General features: G+C 43.3%; 1 protein-coding gene across 1 annotated transcript; it reads left to right on the top strand.

Moving 5' to 3' along the window:
• Positions 1–8,777: 8,777 nt before the first annotated feature.
• Positions 8,778–11,637, top strand: LOC100926039 (platelet glycoprotein VI). The gene is made up of 6 exons (XM_012545821.3): positions 8,778–8,916; positions 9,483–9,518; positions 9,703–9,978; positions 10,266–10,550; positions 10,992–11,057; positions 11,334–11,637. The coding sequence occupies exons 1-6, from the start codon at positions 8,850–8,852 to the stop codon at positions 11,510–11,512; spliced, it is 909 nt and encodes a 302-aa protein (XP_012401275.1). The 5' UTR covers positions 8,778–8,849; the 3' UTR covers positions 11,513–11,637.
• The last annotated feature ends 5,235 nt before the right edge of the window (positions 11,638–16,872 follow it).

Here is a 16,872-nt window from a genome sequence, read left to right as displayed (position 1 = left end):
GGATTCCTCATCTGGCTCTCAAAATCAGGCTCTAAGTCACTGCCTTGTTCAAGAAGCCCCCGTGGCTCTCTCATCAAGTCACTTTGTTCTGTGAGTACGTTGTGTTTGCCCAATTGTTCACACGCTTCCTCCACAACTAGAATATGACCTCCGGGGGACAAGTTTGCTTTTTTTGGCGTCCCCAGCATTTAGCATGACGTCTAGCACACAGTCAGTGCTTAATAAACCCTTGATGATTGATGGATTGACATGAGAATGAAGTCGAGGGGAGGGACTTTGGCCAAAAATTAGTTCCACATGTCATCAGGGGAGAAATGACCATGAGGATTATGGGAGTCAATGAGGTCACCGAGAGTGAAGGCTTTTGAGGACTGTAGCAAACCTGAGCTTGTCTGAAGAGTACCTGGAAGGAGCCAGTAAATAGAAAGGTTGATGATTATTTGGGGGCGGGGAAGAGAAGGTTTGTTTGAGGATACAATCTCCTGGAGGAAATGGGAGGAGATAGGCTCAAGGGAACGTGTGGATGCGAGGGGTGTGGTCCATTTTGGGGATGGGATATAGGAGATTTGAGGAGGGAAGAGAAGGTTTGAAAGAGCTTCAGAGAGGTAAAATGGGGAAACAATTGGAGGGAATTAGGACCGCTTTGCTGCAGTGACAGCCCACTTGGATACATGCCCAATTGACATAATTGTGAAACTTCCTTCTGCTGATCTCAGAAGTGTGTGAGTTGAATGGTGTAAATAATGATGGCGTCATTAATCTAGCATCTGGGAGTAGATGACCGCTCACAGGACCAAGGAGGCAGAGATTTAACTGTAAAAGGCATCTGTGCTCTCCTCACGACTGGATCTTTTCTTCTCCCACCTCCCAGCAATTGAAGACCCCAGCGAGTAGCCTATGCCCATCGGATCCACAAGACTCCCAGGCAGCCCCTTGAGAACCTTCCCCCATTCCCACCAGGGGAGTCCATCCGCTCTTCCCCATTGGCCATCCAGTAAGCATCCAGGTGGGACCCACCTCTCCCCTGTGTAGGCCGTAATCTCAGCCACAGGACACTCTTTAAGGTCTCATTGATGTTGAACATTAGGTACAGAAATTTGAACGCCGGAGTAGCTTCAGCCATACCCTGTAGATAACAAGACCATTTCAACACAAAATATTTTGTGGTTAATAGACCAATCAAAACCCTTTATTAAGCACCTCTTGTGTTCCAGCCACTGTTACACACTTGCATCCTTACCCAGTTGATGCCTTCTTTTCCTTCAATAAAATGTTTTTCTGAATTTATTCTGCCAGAATAAGGAAAGTGAAGGAAGGAAATAAGTGAATGAAAGAATAAAAGAAAGATGGGGTTGTGTTATTTGATTCTTTTTTCATTATCTTTCTCTGAAATTCCCCATTTGCAGCTTCCTCTTACCTGCCACTCACTCAACCCAAAGACTTCCCTCATCCTGACAAATCTCCTTGCTTCCCTTTTTACCCAGAGTGACATCATGTCTCTAGCTTATGGGAAAAACTGGGTTCTGTCCTTGTCAGGAAGGGTAGGGCTGGAGATCGTATTCATGTTTAGCTAACTGGCCACTCCTGGAATGCTGGGACTCCTCTAAGATTGTTTGGGAGAGACCAGGGCAGAGAGGCCTGCCCAGCTGGTTTGGATCTGGCCTCTTGGGCAAACAGAGTGGGAAGACTGGGGTTAAAAAAGGGATCTTACGCCGACCTCCCTCAGAACCCGATCCAGCATTTCTCAAGCAGTGAGATGGGATGCAGAGATTGACAATGAAGCAGAAGCTTGGGATTGCTATCCTGGCCCTTCCCTGGTACCCATCTTCATGATACTCCCCTAGCATCATCACCAGCCCAGGACCAACCTGCAGAAATCTGTCCACAGGCCACTCACCTATCCACTGCCGCCTCACGGCCATCTGCAGAAAGGTGAATACCAAGTTTTCTGCCCTTTGAGAGCCTATGAACAGTGTCCAACAGAGCCAATGGGGGTCTTGATCATAGCTATTCTGAATTACTAATCAGGGCAATTGTCCCTGTTAGAAGTTGACAAGGGAACTCACATCTCTGTAGTAAAATGAAGATCCTACCTTTCAGGACTCAAACACCAGTTTTAGCCTGATTGACCTGTATTTGGAGTCAAGGAGCTGGAAACTCCCTTATTTCCCAGCTTAACAATGATGTTCCCGTTGTCATCGTAATTGGTATTCTCCCCATAATCTATCCTTCCCTCCCATGTGCCCATTTCATCTGGGGGCCTGTTTTGCCTTTGATCATAGCTCCTCATCCCCTAAAGTTATTAATGCTATTATCCTTGTTATTACTTCACTTAAGCCTTCCATTCTCCAAAGGGAGAAGATTATTTTCTGAACTAATGTCTTCATTTAGTATTAGGACATATTCTACAGTCTCTGCTTCTCTTTAAAGGGACGTGAGCAGTTTTATCATGGTTTAAGCCTGCCTTAATCGAATGCATCTTCATTTGCATAATATTGTCTTTTAGTCCTGGTCTTTCCATATCCTTATTCAAATCTAAATATATCCATTCTACCAGGACCATTTTTAATGGCAAACTGTAGTTCTTCAGAAATAGCTTTTCATTTGTATAGGGGTTGGGGGGTGGGGAATGGCTGTACCTTCTTCCCAGCTTGAAAAATCCAGTATAAAATATGCTTTAGTTATTCCTCTACCTTCCTGCTACCACTGTCTTAACTTCATAGGCCAGGGTCTCCTCTTTACAAGTCATCCCCTGACTTTTAACCTCATCTTCTTATACCTTGACAGATTGATTGTCTGTTTGGTAGGTATTATCTGTTCCTCCTTTCATCTTAATAACCAAGAGTCATCTATTTCCTCTGGTTTGGTTTGAGGGTTTTTTTTAAGGAAGTTTTTATAAATCTGATCTAAATCTGCTTAGTTAACAGATTCTGGTTTCTAAGCCAGAAGGTTTTTCTTCTCTAAAGACATTGGAGTTAAATATGGGGCACAAAAGGCCACTAGGGAGCACCATGTATATAGAATACTGGGCATGGAGTTAGAAAGATTCTTTTTGAGTTCAAATCCAGACTCAGAAACTTACTGGATGTGTGATCCTACGCAAGTCACCTCATCCTATTTGTCTTAGTTTCTTCATTTGTAAAATGAACTGTAGAAAGAAAAGGCAAACCGTTTTGGTATCTTTTGCCAAATGGCGTCATGAAGAGTTGGATATGCCTGAAAACAAGAGCAAAACAACAATGTCCTTGTAAGCTGCTGGCAGGGGCATTTAACCTACCATCTAACAGGTCACTTGCTTTTCCTAGTACTATACATAAAAGCTGCTTGACTTAGAGCTTCTAATCATTTCTTACAGCACAGTAGTATTCTCTCAAACCCTATATAGCAACTTCTTCAATCATTCCCAATTGATGAATATCATTTCCATTTCCAATTTTTGGCCAACAGAAAAGCACTGCTATAACTATTTTTGTACATATATGTTCTTTTCACTTAAAAAAAATCTCTTTGACATACAGACCTAGTACTAGTATTGCTGTACTAAAGTGTATGCATCATTTTATAGTCTTTTAGGCATAATTCCAAATTGATCTCCAAAATGACTGAATCAATTCACAACTTCAACAGTGCCTTAGTATACAAATTTTTCCATTCCCCCTCCAACATTTGTTATTTTCCTTTTTTGTCATATTAGCCAATCTGATAGGTATGAATTGGTACCTTAGATTTGTTTTAATGTGCATTTCCCTAATCAATAGTGATTTAGAGCATTTTTTCATATGTCTATAAATAGCTTTGATTTCTTTTTCTGAAAACTGCCTGTTCACATAGTTTGATCATGTACCAGTAGACTTGTTTCTCTATACATTTGAGAAATTAGATCTTTTTTTAAAATAACTTTTTATTGATAGAACCCATGCCAAGGTAATTTTTTACAACATTATCCCTTGCACTCACTTCTGTTCCGATTTTTCTCTTCCCTCCCTCCACCCTCTCCCCCAGATGGCAAGCAGTCCTATACATGTTAAATAGATTATAGTAGATCTTGGATACAATATATGTGTGCAGAACCGAACAGTTTTCTTGTTGCTCAGGGAGAATTGGATTTAAAAGGTATAAATAACCTGGGAAGAAGAACAAAAATGCAAGCAGTTTACATTCATTTCCTAGTGTTCTTTCTTTGGGTGTAGCTGCTTCTGTCCATCCTTGATCAATTGAAACTAAGTTAGATCTTGTCTTTGTTGAAGAAATCCACTTCCATCAGAATACATCCTCATACAGTATCGTTGTTAAGGTATATAATGATTTCCTGGTTCTGCTCATTTCGCTCAGCATCAGTTCATGTAAGTCTCTCCAATCTTCTCTGTATTCGTCCTGCTGGTCAGAGAAATTAGATCTTAAGTAGAGAAACTTGCTTTAAAAATATTCTGCCTTCAGTTTTCTGCTTTCCTTCTTATCTTGGCTTCTTTGATTTTGTTTATGCAAAACCATTTTGATTTAATATAATAAAAATTATTCAACATCCTATTGTGCTCCCTCTCTCTTGTTTGTTCATAAATCTTCCCTTATCCATACATTTAACAGGTAGACTATTCCATATGTCCTTAATTTGCTTATGATGTTACCCTTTATATCTAAATCATGGACCCATTTTGATGTTATCTTGGAATATGGTAAAAACTGTTGGTCTATATTTATTTTCTGTTGAACTGTTTTCCAGTTTTCCCAGCAGTTTTTGTCAAATGGTGAGATTTTGTTCCAAAAGCTTGGATCTTTATATTTATTAAATACTAAATTACTATGGTCATTTACTATCATGTATTATGTATATAATCTATTGTATTGATGCACTATTTTATCATTTAGCCAGTAACAGATTGCTTTGATGATTATAGTGTGGGATCTGGTATGGCTAAGCCACCTTCCTTCATTTTTTAAATTAATTTCCATGATATTCTTGAACTTTTGTTCTTCTAAATGAACTTTATTATATTTTCTATCTCTATAAAATAATTTTTAGGAGTGTGATTGGTATGGCACTAAATGAGTAAATTAATTTAGGTAGATTTGAGATTGTTATTATATTGTTTCAGTCTATCCATGGATAATTAATATTTTTCCATTTGTTAAGATCTGACTTAATTTGTGTTAAAAACATTTTTCATCTAATTACTGGATTTGTCTTGGTTGGTGGATTCCCAAGTAACTTCATATTGTCAACAGTTCTTTTAAATGAAATTTCTTTTTTATCTCTTCTTGCTGACTTTGTGGATGCAATATAAAAATACTGATCATTTATTTGGATTTATTATATATATATATTTTGCAACTTTGCTAGAGATGTTGATTTATTCTACTAGATTTTTAATTAGGTCTCTAGGATTCTTCTAGCATATCATATCATCTGCAAAGAGTGATCATTTTCTTTCCTTATTGTCTATTCTAATTCCTTCCAGTTCTTTTTCTTATTGTTATAGCTAGCATTTCTAGTACAATATTGAAAAATAATGGTGAGAGATATCTTCATTATTATAATTTCCTCTTAATACTTGATCAAATTTTTTTGAGCTTAGCGTAAAGTTTTGTTTCCCCTCTGGACATATGTTTTACTGAATGCAGTCTCAAGATTAGAGGTGTAGGCTTTATATTGACTTGAGATAGAGACAAAGATTTTCTCTTCTGCTGGAGCTCAGTGTTCAAACTCTCAGTCCTTCCTCTCTTTGGTGAAGGCAGATGATGACCAACAAAGCTCTATGAACTTATGGTACTCACCCATAAAAGTGTCACTGCTAAAAGTCCTGGATCTGGGCCTGGTCAACAACTCATAATTCTAAAGGAGAAAGTGGACTTTGCTATCACTTAAGGCATGGAATTTGGCTATATTAGTATTAGATGGTGTTCCATAGATCCAAGAGAAATAGAAGAAAAGAAATTCCCTGCCTTTGATTATTAAGTGACCCTGCATTTGCTTACTCTGGAGAAGACAGAAATTCTGTCATTTCTGTGCATGTGCCAGGAAACTGTCTCAGTTGGCTTACAAACTAAGAGAAGTGTCAGACTCAGTACTGTTTCTCTCTACTACTTTTCCATCCTATTCTAGTTAGGTATTTTAAATTTTTTACTTTTAGTATATTTTTGTTTATTTTGTTAAATATTTGTCAAATATATATTTTTTAAAATTTCAACATTCTTTTTTAAAATTTTGAGTTCCAAATCCTTTCTCTAGCTCTTGCTCCTTCCCCACTGCCTTGAGAAGGTAAGCAAGATGATCTTGATTATACATGTGAAGTCATGCAAACCATATTTTCATATTTCAAAATAAAGACACAGAAACAAAACAAGAAAAATAAAGTGAAAAAATATACTTTAATCATTTCTCTCCCTGGAGATGAATAGCTTTTATTATGGTTCTTTTGGAATTGTGTTGGATCATTGTCTTCATCAGAGTAGCTAAGTTTTTCACAGTTGTTCATATCACAATATTGTTCTTTCTCTATATAATGCTCCTCTGATTCTGCTCACTTTGCATCAGTTCATGTAAGTCTTTTCATTTTTCTCTTAAACCATCCTGCTCATTTCTTACAGAACAATAATATTCCATTACAATTGTACCCCGCAACTTTTTCAACCATTCCTGAATTGATAGACATTTACCACCTAAAAGAACTGCTGTAAATATTTTTGGAAATAGGTCCTTTCCCTTTTTCTTTGATCTCTTTGAGATGCAGACCTAGTAGTGTTATTGCTGAATCAAAATGTATGAACAATGGGACATTCTTACAATCTTATTCTCATCATTTATTGTGATGCACAGTGCATGTCCAAAATGGACTTATCATTATATATGCTAACTAGTACGGTAGAAATACTAATTAGACTCGTACTTCTCAGTGTTAACAATCAAATTTTATTGATCAGAAGCATGCAAAGTTGGCTTCTGGTATCTATTAAAGAATTCAAACACTGACTCCATTAGTTCTTCCCAGTAAGGATTTTTCATACCCAAACTCAACAACAAAGTTCCCCTCCACTCAGTCAGAGATTGGCTCTCTAAGGTGATTTCCCAGCTAGTCATCAATTCTTCGTCAGTCAACCAGCACCACTCTCAACCAAGCGTGCTTTGAAGGGGAGGGTGCAGAAGAGCAAACATCAAAATACTTCATCACAAAATGATGGCTTAGTACAAAATGAAGTCTATTATGTTGAGGCAACAAACTTATTCTCACTAAATCTCGTCACCCTACCGGTAATGAGACAACTATCACAGCGAGTCCTTTGTCTTTTAGATCTGGGGTGAAGGTTGAGGCAGGGTTAGAATTAGGATCAGATGAAGAGTCTTAGAATCATTTCTGTTAATAATTATGATAAAAGTGGGGCTTTAAAGTTGGCAAAATCCTCACAATAGCCCTAGGGAGTGTGTGCTATTATTACCAATCTCATTTCATAAATGAGGAAACTGAGGAGGGGAGGGATTTTGCCCAGGGTCATTCAGGCTCCTTATGCATCATGGTACTGATATCAATACTTTTCTTTGTAGCAAAGAATTAATGTTCATTGATTGGGGAATAGCTAAACAAATTGGGATATATGAATGTACTGGAACATTTTTTGCTGTTCAGTCACTTCGTGACACCTTTTAGGGATTTTCTTGGGAAAGATACGGGAGTGGTTATTTTCTTCACCAATTCATTTTACAGCTGAGGAAACTGAGGCAAACCGGGTTAGGCGACTTGCCCAGAATCATACAACTAGTCAGTGTCTGAGGCCAGATTTCAACTCAGGAAGATGAGTCTTCCTGACTCCAACCCAGTGCCATTCTCTCCATTGCCTCAGCTGGAAAATTATGAAGCGAACAAACAATAAATTGGAAATGCACTTAGGGAAAATGCAAAGAGAATTAAACAGAGACCATATACACAATGTTTACAACGGGATAAATGGAAAGAACAAGCAGAAAAAAAGCAATTCAAGTTGAATGTTGCCAAATTATAAAGACAAATTTTGGTACTCAAGGAGACCTAGGAGAAGACCCCTCCTCTCATTCTGTGGGAAGTGAAGTGTCAAAGTGCCAGAGTTTTTTAGGAGTTAATTACTGTTCCTGATTTTTTTTCCTTTTTTTTTTTCCCCCTATTCTTCATCATAAGAGATGGCCCTACAGGAAAGAACAGAGGAAAGTGGAAATCGATAAAAAAAAAGTGTTCCTTTTTTTAAAGAGAATTTCAGAATCTTAGAGTGGGGAGGATATCAACTTGTACAAACTAGGAAAATGAGGTTGAAAGAAAAGACCGACAGGGATTGGGCCAGGGTCGTATACCTGAGTCTACCCTCTCTCTCTCTCACACACACACACACACACACACACACGCACACACATGCATGCACACACACATATACACAAACACTCACATACAAACAGTCACACACACAAACACACTCTCACACACACCCACAAACACTCTCACACACACACACAAACACACTCTCACACACACACAAACACTCTCTCTCACACACACATAAACACACACACATGCACATGTACATACACATATAAACACACACAAACACTCACACACACACACACTCACACACACAAACACACAAACACACACACAAACTCTCTCTCACACACACACATGCATATGTACACACACACTCACAAACACACACAAACACTCACACACACACATACAAACACACACACAAACACTCTCTCTCACACACACACACTCACACATGTGACCACACGGAGGAAGAAGCTGTCTCAAAAAGGCTAGGAGATTGAGAAACTCTGGGTGGGGCTGACCCTGGCTATTTCTTGTGTCTCAGCGAGCTGCCTGACCAGTGACATGTCTCCCTTTTCCCCAGAGCCGGGACCCACCATGTTTCCTTCGGTCGTCACCTTACTGGTCTTTGGTAAGTGGGGAAGGGGTTGCATTGCTCCAAAGAGGTCGGAGAGAGAGAGAGCAGAGACCCTGAGTCCAGTCTCCTTTTTCTGTCTGTGCTATTTAGAGAGGGGAAGTCTGAGATCCAGAGAGAGGAACTGACCTCCTAGAGATCACCAAGTAAATGGGGGCCAGGCCAGGACATGAACCCAAGCATTCTGCTGCCCAGCCAGCCATCCTCAGGCTCTAAGGCTTCTCTCTCTTTTCTCTCTTCCAGCATTTAGCACAGCATCTGGGGCATGTTGCAATCCTTTTTTCATGATCCCATCTTGGGGTTTTCTTGACAAAGATACTGGACTGTTTACCATTTCCTTCTCCTGCTCATTTGACAGTTGAGGAAACTGAGACAAGGTTAAGTGACTTGCCCAGGGTCACACAGCTACTAAATGTGCGAGGTCAGATTTGAACTCAGGTAGATGACTCCAGGTTTGACCCCTATCTGCCCACCCGGCACATAGTAGGCACTTCATGCTCAGTGACTGACTGCCTCCCTAAGGTTTGGTGGGAAGGATCCATGTCTGACATCTTGTTTGGCAGGATTATGGTTGAGCCAGCAGATCAGAGCGCAAGAAGGTGAGTGTTTTCCCTCATACATCCTCTGCATGCAGCTCCGACTCTTATTCAGGCTCCGCCAGCACCAGGCAGCTGGGAAGGGAGGACATGGGCCTGGGGGGTGGAGCCAGGGGCTCTCTGGGAGGAGAACCTGAGGTAACCAGCACGGAGACTCCTTGCACCTCTGGACGCGGATCTCTTGCAGGCACGCTCCCCAGCCCCACCCTCCAGGCTGACCCAGGCCCGCTGATCCCCCTCAAGAAGCCTGTCACCCTGCGGTGTCAGGGATTTCCTGGGGCTGAGAGGTACCGTCTCAGGAAAGAAGGAAGCTCTCAGTACAGAGATGTGGCCACAACTAGGAGGGAGGCTGAGTTCCCCATCCTGTCCATGGTGCCAAACACAACCGGGAGCTACCAATGCCTCTACAAAAGCCAATCTCATTGGTCACAGCCCAGCGAGCCCTTGCAGCTAGTGATGACAGGTGGGAGAGCACCCCAACCTTCCTTTTACCCATCACCAGGGGCTGGTCCTTCTTTAGGGAGTCAGTCTTGGATCTGGAGAGGAGAAAAGACGCAGCATCAGCCTCAAGGGACCGTTCCGAGCTAGGGGGTCAGCCTGGGCCCTCCTGGGTGGGGACGGGGGGGCTCCACCAAAGCCAGGAGATTAAGGACAAGGCCCCGCATCTGCTCTTGTCCCTCTTCCAGATCAGCCCCTGGACAATCAGGAAGGAACCACTTCCCCTTTAACTTTGGTCTCCCTCTCCCTCAGACTGGTATGATAAACCATCACTCTCGGCCCTGCCCGGCCCAGAGGTGTTCTTGGGAAATAACGTTACCCTCCGCTGTCAGTCCCAGAAGTGGTTTGAAAACTATGTGCTGCACAAGGAGGGAGAGGCCGAATACACCCAGAACGAAGGAAAATGGTATCACAGCGACTTCCACCTCTCTGAGGTCACAGCTGCTCACCAAGGCTCTTACAGGTGCTACAACTTTCACATTGACACCGTCTACCAGTGGTCAGCCCCCAGTGATCCCCTGGAGCTCAGGATCAGAGGTGAGGGGGCTCCAGACTAGGGTTTTTTTTCCTGAGGCCATTGGGGTTAAGTGACTTGCCCAGGGTCACACAGCCAGGGAGTGTCAAGTGTCTGAGGCCGGATTTGAACTCAGGTCCTTCTGACTTCAGGGCCCTGTGCCACCCAGCTGCCTCCAGCCTAGGTCTTTTTATGCTCATCAGGCTAAATTGGCCCAGGAGCCCAGAGGTCAGGAGCATTTGGGTAAGGGAGACCAGGGTTTCTGGGTGAGGGCAGGCTGTGAGTGGGGGTCCCAGGGAGTGATGATGGGGATCTAGCAACTATAGAACATAGGTGTGATAATGATGAAGCTTCCCAGGCCCGGCCTGAAGGGGGGAGAGGAAGAACTGAGGCGGTGGGGAAGGAGGGGAGCAGGCAGGAAAGGCAGTCTCAGCCGGGCTCTCTTCTCTTCTTCCCATTTCCAGTAGCCACCGATGACCCTGAGCTTCCAGTCTCCAGCAAGCCCTTGACTCCGGCAAACTCGACAGTGAGTAAGTAACCGGATAATCTCCCAACAGGACGGGTGTGTCTTCCCAACCCCCCTCATCCCCTCTGCCTGCTGGGAGGGTGGTCATGGGAACTGACCCAGATCAAGGAAGAGGAACGACTGGGAGGCCGAGGAAAGTCTGTCCTCTTAACCCACACAACCAGCCCCTCTCCCCCACCAAGACCAGGAGGGAGGAGGGGAATCTCTGCTGACATTATGGAGTGTATAGGAACAGGAGGCCCATTTCCTAAGTCACCGACAGCCTTCATCCCATCACCAGACGCTGCGGCCCAGAATTACACGCTGGGAAATCTCATCCGCCTCGGCCTGGCTGGGCTGGTCCTCGTCGTCCTGGGGATCCTGCTAGTGGAAGCCCGCTGGAGCCGGAGAGGGGCACTGAGAAGCTGGCCAGAAGTCACGGCCCAAGCAGCCATCCCAGGCCAGAGAGCGAGGCAGTGAATTCACAACAAGATTTGTAAAGGGCTTCTCTTTCTGGCCACCCCAAACGCTGACACACATGCCCGATGTCCGGTGTTCTCGTTGTTTGCTCAGATTCAATAAAGGGAGCAACGGGATCATTATAATTGGCCCTCCTTGCCTTCTTAAAATGCCAGCTGCCCCCAGGGCTCCCAGTGATGGTGGCTGGGAGGGGAGATGAGCGTGCACTGGGGCTTGGTCAGGGAGTGTCCTGTCCCTGGCAGGAACGTCCAGATGATGCTCAAAGGCAGGAGCCACTAGGATGACCGGCCCCCACTCCACCATTCCCAGCCCTAGTTCTGGAGCACCAGTCACATGACTGCTCTGTCTGCCTCATTCCACAGTGTCCTGACTTCATAAGCACTCCCACTTCTATCCGGAGGATTATTCAGCCAGGATCAGAGGCACAGAGTCAGTGTAGACCCCAGTGTAGACATTGAGACTCTGAGAAAGTAGTTCTGTTACATCTAAACAGAGCAAGGGGGCCCAGGCAAGCCCTGTTGACCCCTGGATCCTCTCTCTGGGGTCTCTCCTTTGCGTTAGTCCCCCTGCCTCATATATTGTTGGATTGGACTGACGGACCATCTGAGAGATGCATGATGGGATAGACGGGGCAAGGGGAGTTCTTCTCATGGCTTCCTGTTAGTTTACCGCGTGGCTACTGTATGGCTGAGCCAGCACTGAGGATGGGTACAGAAGGCCTTTTGCCCTTCCCTGGAGGCAAACAAGGTAAGAGCTGTTATGGGTAGGTGAGAGCTGGGAGATGGTGGGAGCATCCCTGAAGAAGGATCGGCGAGCCCTCACATCAAGGTTCTAGTCCTCCAGAGAGAACAAATGTAATTTGTGGGAGCTAACAAAACCTCAACAAAAAAGGTACAGAGAAAGAAAAGGGAAGGGATCCAGGTCAGAACTTCGGGCAGAATCATCTGTTGGTGGTCTGGGGAAGGAGGCTGAGGGGCGGCAGGCAGAGAAGGAGGGGAGAACCAGGAGAGAGCAGCGTTACCCACATTGAGGGAGGAGAAACTCTTTAGGAAGAGATAGTGGTAGACAGTGTTAAAAGTCCCACAGAAGACAAGAATGATGATGGCTGAGAAAGGAGCTAAGAAAGCAGAAATCAAGGGATTTCTCAAAACCCTGCAGAGAACAATTTTTGTTCCCTGGTGGCATCTTGAAACCAGATGGTGAGGGGCTGAAAAGTGAGTGGGTGAGGCAATGGAGGCCCAGGTGTAGGAAGCTTTTTATAGCTTTTATTTTAACACATTTGCTAATTTGAGGCGACTTAGGCCATCATGACCCATCCCAGAATGGTGGGTGTGGGCTGAGGGAGCCCAGACACACAGCCTTCTCCATCTGACGCTCCAAACCCAGCCCTTCCCAGGCTCTAGAGCAGTGAGCCCAGATAGGCTCAGCTTTCCTCTTCTTGCTGATGGAGGCCGCTGAGATCTCTGTCCTTCCCATACCCACTAACCGTGGCAGGAACCCAAGGTTGGGTTCCCTTTATTCTTTATTCAAAATTCCTCTCCTGATGACTTTATCAGCTTCCATGGGCCCAATGATCATCTCTATACAGACAACTGCCGCATCCCAAAAGCCTTAAGCCTCTTTGAGTTCCAAATAGCCAAGTGCCTTTTGGACCTCTCAGTAGGTGTCTCAAATGGAAAATGACCCCCAAACAAGTCATTCTTTCCTCATCTCCCAGACTCTTTTCTGAACTTTGTTTTGTTAAAGGGACCACCATCCTCCCAGTTCCCCCATCTCACAATTTTTGTGTCACCTTCAACTCCTCTCTCCTATTTACCCACACAGAAAATATTGCTAAGTCCTATTTTCCCATATTTATATCTTTCTTATATATCTCCTTCTCTTTATTCCCCATCAGCTGTTCTGCTTCATTTCAACTTCATAAACATCCTATGTCCCTAAAAATAAACTCATCTACTGAAATCCCAGCCTTTTGATTGGAGAGTCAGAGGGTAGAGCAATGGACTCCTCCCAAGGTTTCCCTTTAGAGAGGACTAATTTGATGTCTCATCAACGACTCTCTTTGCCATGCTCCCATGCTTGTATCCTATTTTAGACATGTAAGCAGCTTCTTGGACCCAGCTCAGTCCAGCTTAGCATCTTTCCTCTAAAGCTTTCCTGTCTTTCTTATTGTTGTGCTTGGGCTTCCAGGCTTTGCTCAATCAAATTGACAACCTCTGATCCCTCTCTGACTCCCTATTCTTCCCCTATGAAGTCTCTTGCTCCCCACTTTCCTTGATAATAACAGGTACCTGCAAAATGTGTCCTTGCCTCCTCCCAGTCTCAGTAAGGTGATGACAATGGGTAGCAATCCACAGTGAAGAGAATGTTAACTGGTACCTCCAAAATGTGTCCTTGGCTCCCCCATTCTTAGTAAGGTGATGGCAATGGGTAGCAGTCTTCCAGTGAAGAGAATGTTGATAACTGGTACCTCCAAAATGTGTCCTTGGCTCCCCCATTCTTAGTAAGGTGGATAGCAATCCACAGTGAAGAGAATGTTAATAACTGGTACCTCCAAAATGTGTCCTTGGCTCCCCATTCTTAGTAAGGTGATGGCAATGGGTAGCAGTCTTCCAGTGAAGAGAATGTTGGTAACTGGTACCTCCAAAATGTGTCCTTGGCTCCCCCCATTCTTAGTAAGGTGGATAGCAATCCACAGTGAAGAGAATGTTAATAACTGGTACCTCCAAAATGTGTCCTTGGCTCCCCCATTCTTAGTAAGGTGATGGCAATGGGTAGCAGTCTTCCAGTGAAGAGAATGTTGATAACTGGTACCTCCAAAATGTGTCCTTGGCTCCCCCCATTCTTAGTAAGGTGGATAGCAATCCACAGTGAAGAGAATGTTAATAACTGGTACCTCCAAAACGTGTCCTTGGCTCCCCCATTCTTAGTAAGGTGATGGCAATGGGTAGCAGTCTTCCAGTGAAGAAAATGTTAATAACTGGCATCTCCAAAATGTTTCCTTGGCTCCCCCCATTCTTAGTAAGGAGCTGACAATGGATAGCCATTCACCAGTGAAGAGAATGTTAATAACTGGTACCTCCAAAATGTGTCCTTGGCTCCCCCCATTCTTAGTAAGGTGCTGGCAATGGGTAGCAATCCACCAGTGAAGAGAATGTTAACAAAGATATCAAACTTTCTGCAAAATCATGCTTCCAGGCTATGGAAGACCACAGTTAGCAGATGGTAGCTTCAAGCCATTTGAATAGGTAGGAAGGTAATGGGAGAGCTTAGCCTTTCCCCACTACATTCCTGCCAATCCAACAATGTTTCCCAAGAACTTTCTTCATAGCCACTGAGAGCAGATCTCTTAATGCAATGCTTTTTACCCTGAGATGGAAACTGGATCCCTGTTCTCTTAACTCAAGATAGAATCCTCTCCTTCCAAAGAGGTTTACTCCCCTTGGCAGAGCTCCCAGTGTGGAATGACAGTGCACCTCCTTCAAGAAGGCACACAAGATTGAGCCTAGGACACACTTTGACCAGAAGTAGTAGGCAGATCTTGCTTGACCTTGCCTCCTACCCTTTGCTTGCCTAGAGGCTCTGCTCCTGCTTCTCCTTTCGCCATGGCAACCCTACAAAGATTAAAAACCCAACTTCTACCCTGTGGTCAGTCTTTTCCACAAAGATTAATGAAGGAAGAAGTCCTTAGAAGCTTCTCTTCTCTTTGGGAAAGGGGAATCAAAAAATAGTCTCAGAGCCATGGCCCTTTCCTTTCTGGGGCCCCTGAGGGACTAGTACAGGTCTAGTTTATTTTTTAATTTTAAATTATGTATTATTTTAACTAATTTGTTAATTTTAATTTTTTCAATGAACACAAGTCTATTGATAACTGACAGTTCTCAAACCTGTGGTTGAATTATGGGGGTGTCTACCCCAAACATGTGAAGACTTTCCTCACCAAACGGGCAGATGAGGACAATTTGTTCCCACAGCCATGGCTGTGGAGCCACACTCAGAGCCTGACTAGACACTGAAGATACCAAGATCATCCACTGTATCCCACACTAAGAGGACTTTTGTCCTGTCCGGGGACAATAAAGACTCTCGAAGAGAAAGTGAGGCTGATTACTTTGTGCAACTCTGCCTCGCTTAAGTCCACTTCGCATTCACATGCAAATCAAGACATCACCTTTTGATGTCATTGGTCCTCTTCAAAAACAAAGGACAAACCAAATGAACTGGAGGAGAAAATAGCAAACCACTCCAATGCCCTTGACCAGAAGACCCCCAAATAGGATCATGAAGACACAATTGACACCATTAAATGACAACAGCAAGAGAAGTAAGAAAAGATATTTTTTGCTGCAGTGAGGGAACAAATAAGATTATGTAACATACATTTGTAATAGACACAATGAGCAGTTTTGTATTTTTCACCAGTTTTGTTCAATAGGACGAGTAGGAGTGAAGGTACAAGATGGTGGGAGTAATACAAGCTTGGGGCTCAACAAGGCAAGATTTTTCATAGAATAGTCAAATTAACAGCTAACTCTCATATAGTGCTTATTATGTTCCAGGTACTGTGATTCTCAACTCATAAAATCTTGACAGCAACCTTGGGAAGTGGTGCTATTATCACCTCCATTTTCCAAAAGAGGGAACTGAGCCAACTACCAAGTTTCTGAGGCCAAATTTGAACTCAGATTTTCCTGACCTCAATCCTAGTTCTTTAGGTGCAGAGGTCCAGCCTCTGCGGGGTCCCAGGAACTGAGCAGGAGGAATAGGATCGGCATCAAAGGAAGACAGGAGTCATGGAGTAGCTTGAATGAGGAACTGATGGAAGTGATGCTGCTTTCTCAGGCTCCTTCAGGCTTTATTTTTATACTATATCATGATTACACTATTATTACATATACATTTCCTTAGGTCAACATAGTCTTCAGACATATGTCAGATTTGTGGTTTACATTCTTCTGTTCATACATCAGACAGTTGACTTAATGACCTTTTTTTATCTGGCACCTAGCTCAATAGTCCCTTTTCTTCTGACTTCTTGATCTTTATATGTTATAATATTTGAGCAAATATTTCATGGTTAAATGTTAATTATTGATTATATTACGCAAAGCCAATAATGAAAGGTAAATGTTATACAAGGTTAAATGTCAGTGAATTTTTTAGTTTACTTACGTCTTCTTTGTCAATCCTGTGGATTGTTCGATCCCTCTATTTTCCTGACTTGGAACTGTGTACATAGGACATGCATTGTTTCTCAAAAAAGGTAACAGGAATTCAGAGCAATTCCTAGTTATACTTTAACCATCTATTGATTCCTAGACATACTGATCTTTTCTGAGTCCAAGTTAGTAAACACCATT

The sequence above is a fragment of the Sarcophilus harrisii genome, chromosome 3, assembly GCF_902635505.1.
Source record: "Sarcophilus harrisii chromosome 3, mSarHar1.11, whole genome shotgun sequence".
Taxonomy (NCBI): domain Eukaryota; kingdom Metazoa; phylum Chordata; class Mammalia; order Dasyuromorphia; family Dasyuridae; genus Sarcophilus; species Sarcophilus harrisii.
Note: the sequence above shows the minus strand (reverse complement) of the source record. Positions and strands in the feature narration are given on the sequence as shown.

Excerpts from the sequence above, each read along its gene's own strand:
- LOC100926039 (XM_012545821.3), top strand. The coding sequence starts at position 8,850 with ATGTCTCCCTTTTCCCCAGAGCCGGGACCCACCATGTTTCCTTCGGTC. Across the intron at positions 8,917-9,482 it reads CGTCACCTTACTGGTCTTTG|GATTATGGTTGAGCCAGCAG; the intron begins GTAAGTGGGGAA and ends CTTGTTTGGCAG. Across the intron at positions 11,058-11,333 it reads TCCGGCAAACTCGACAGTGA|ACGCTGCGGCCCAGAATTAC; the intron begins GTAAGTAACCGG and ends TCCCATCACCAG.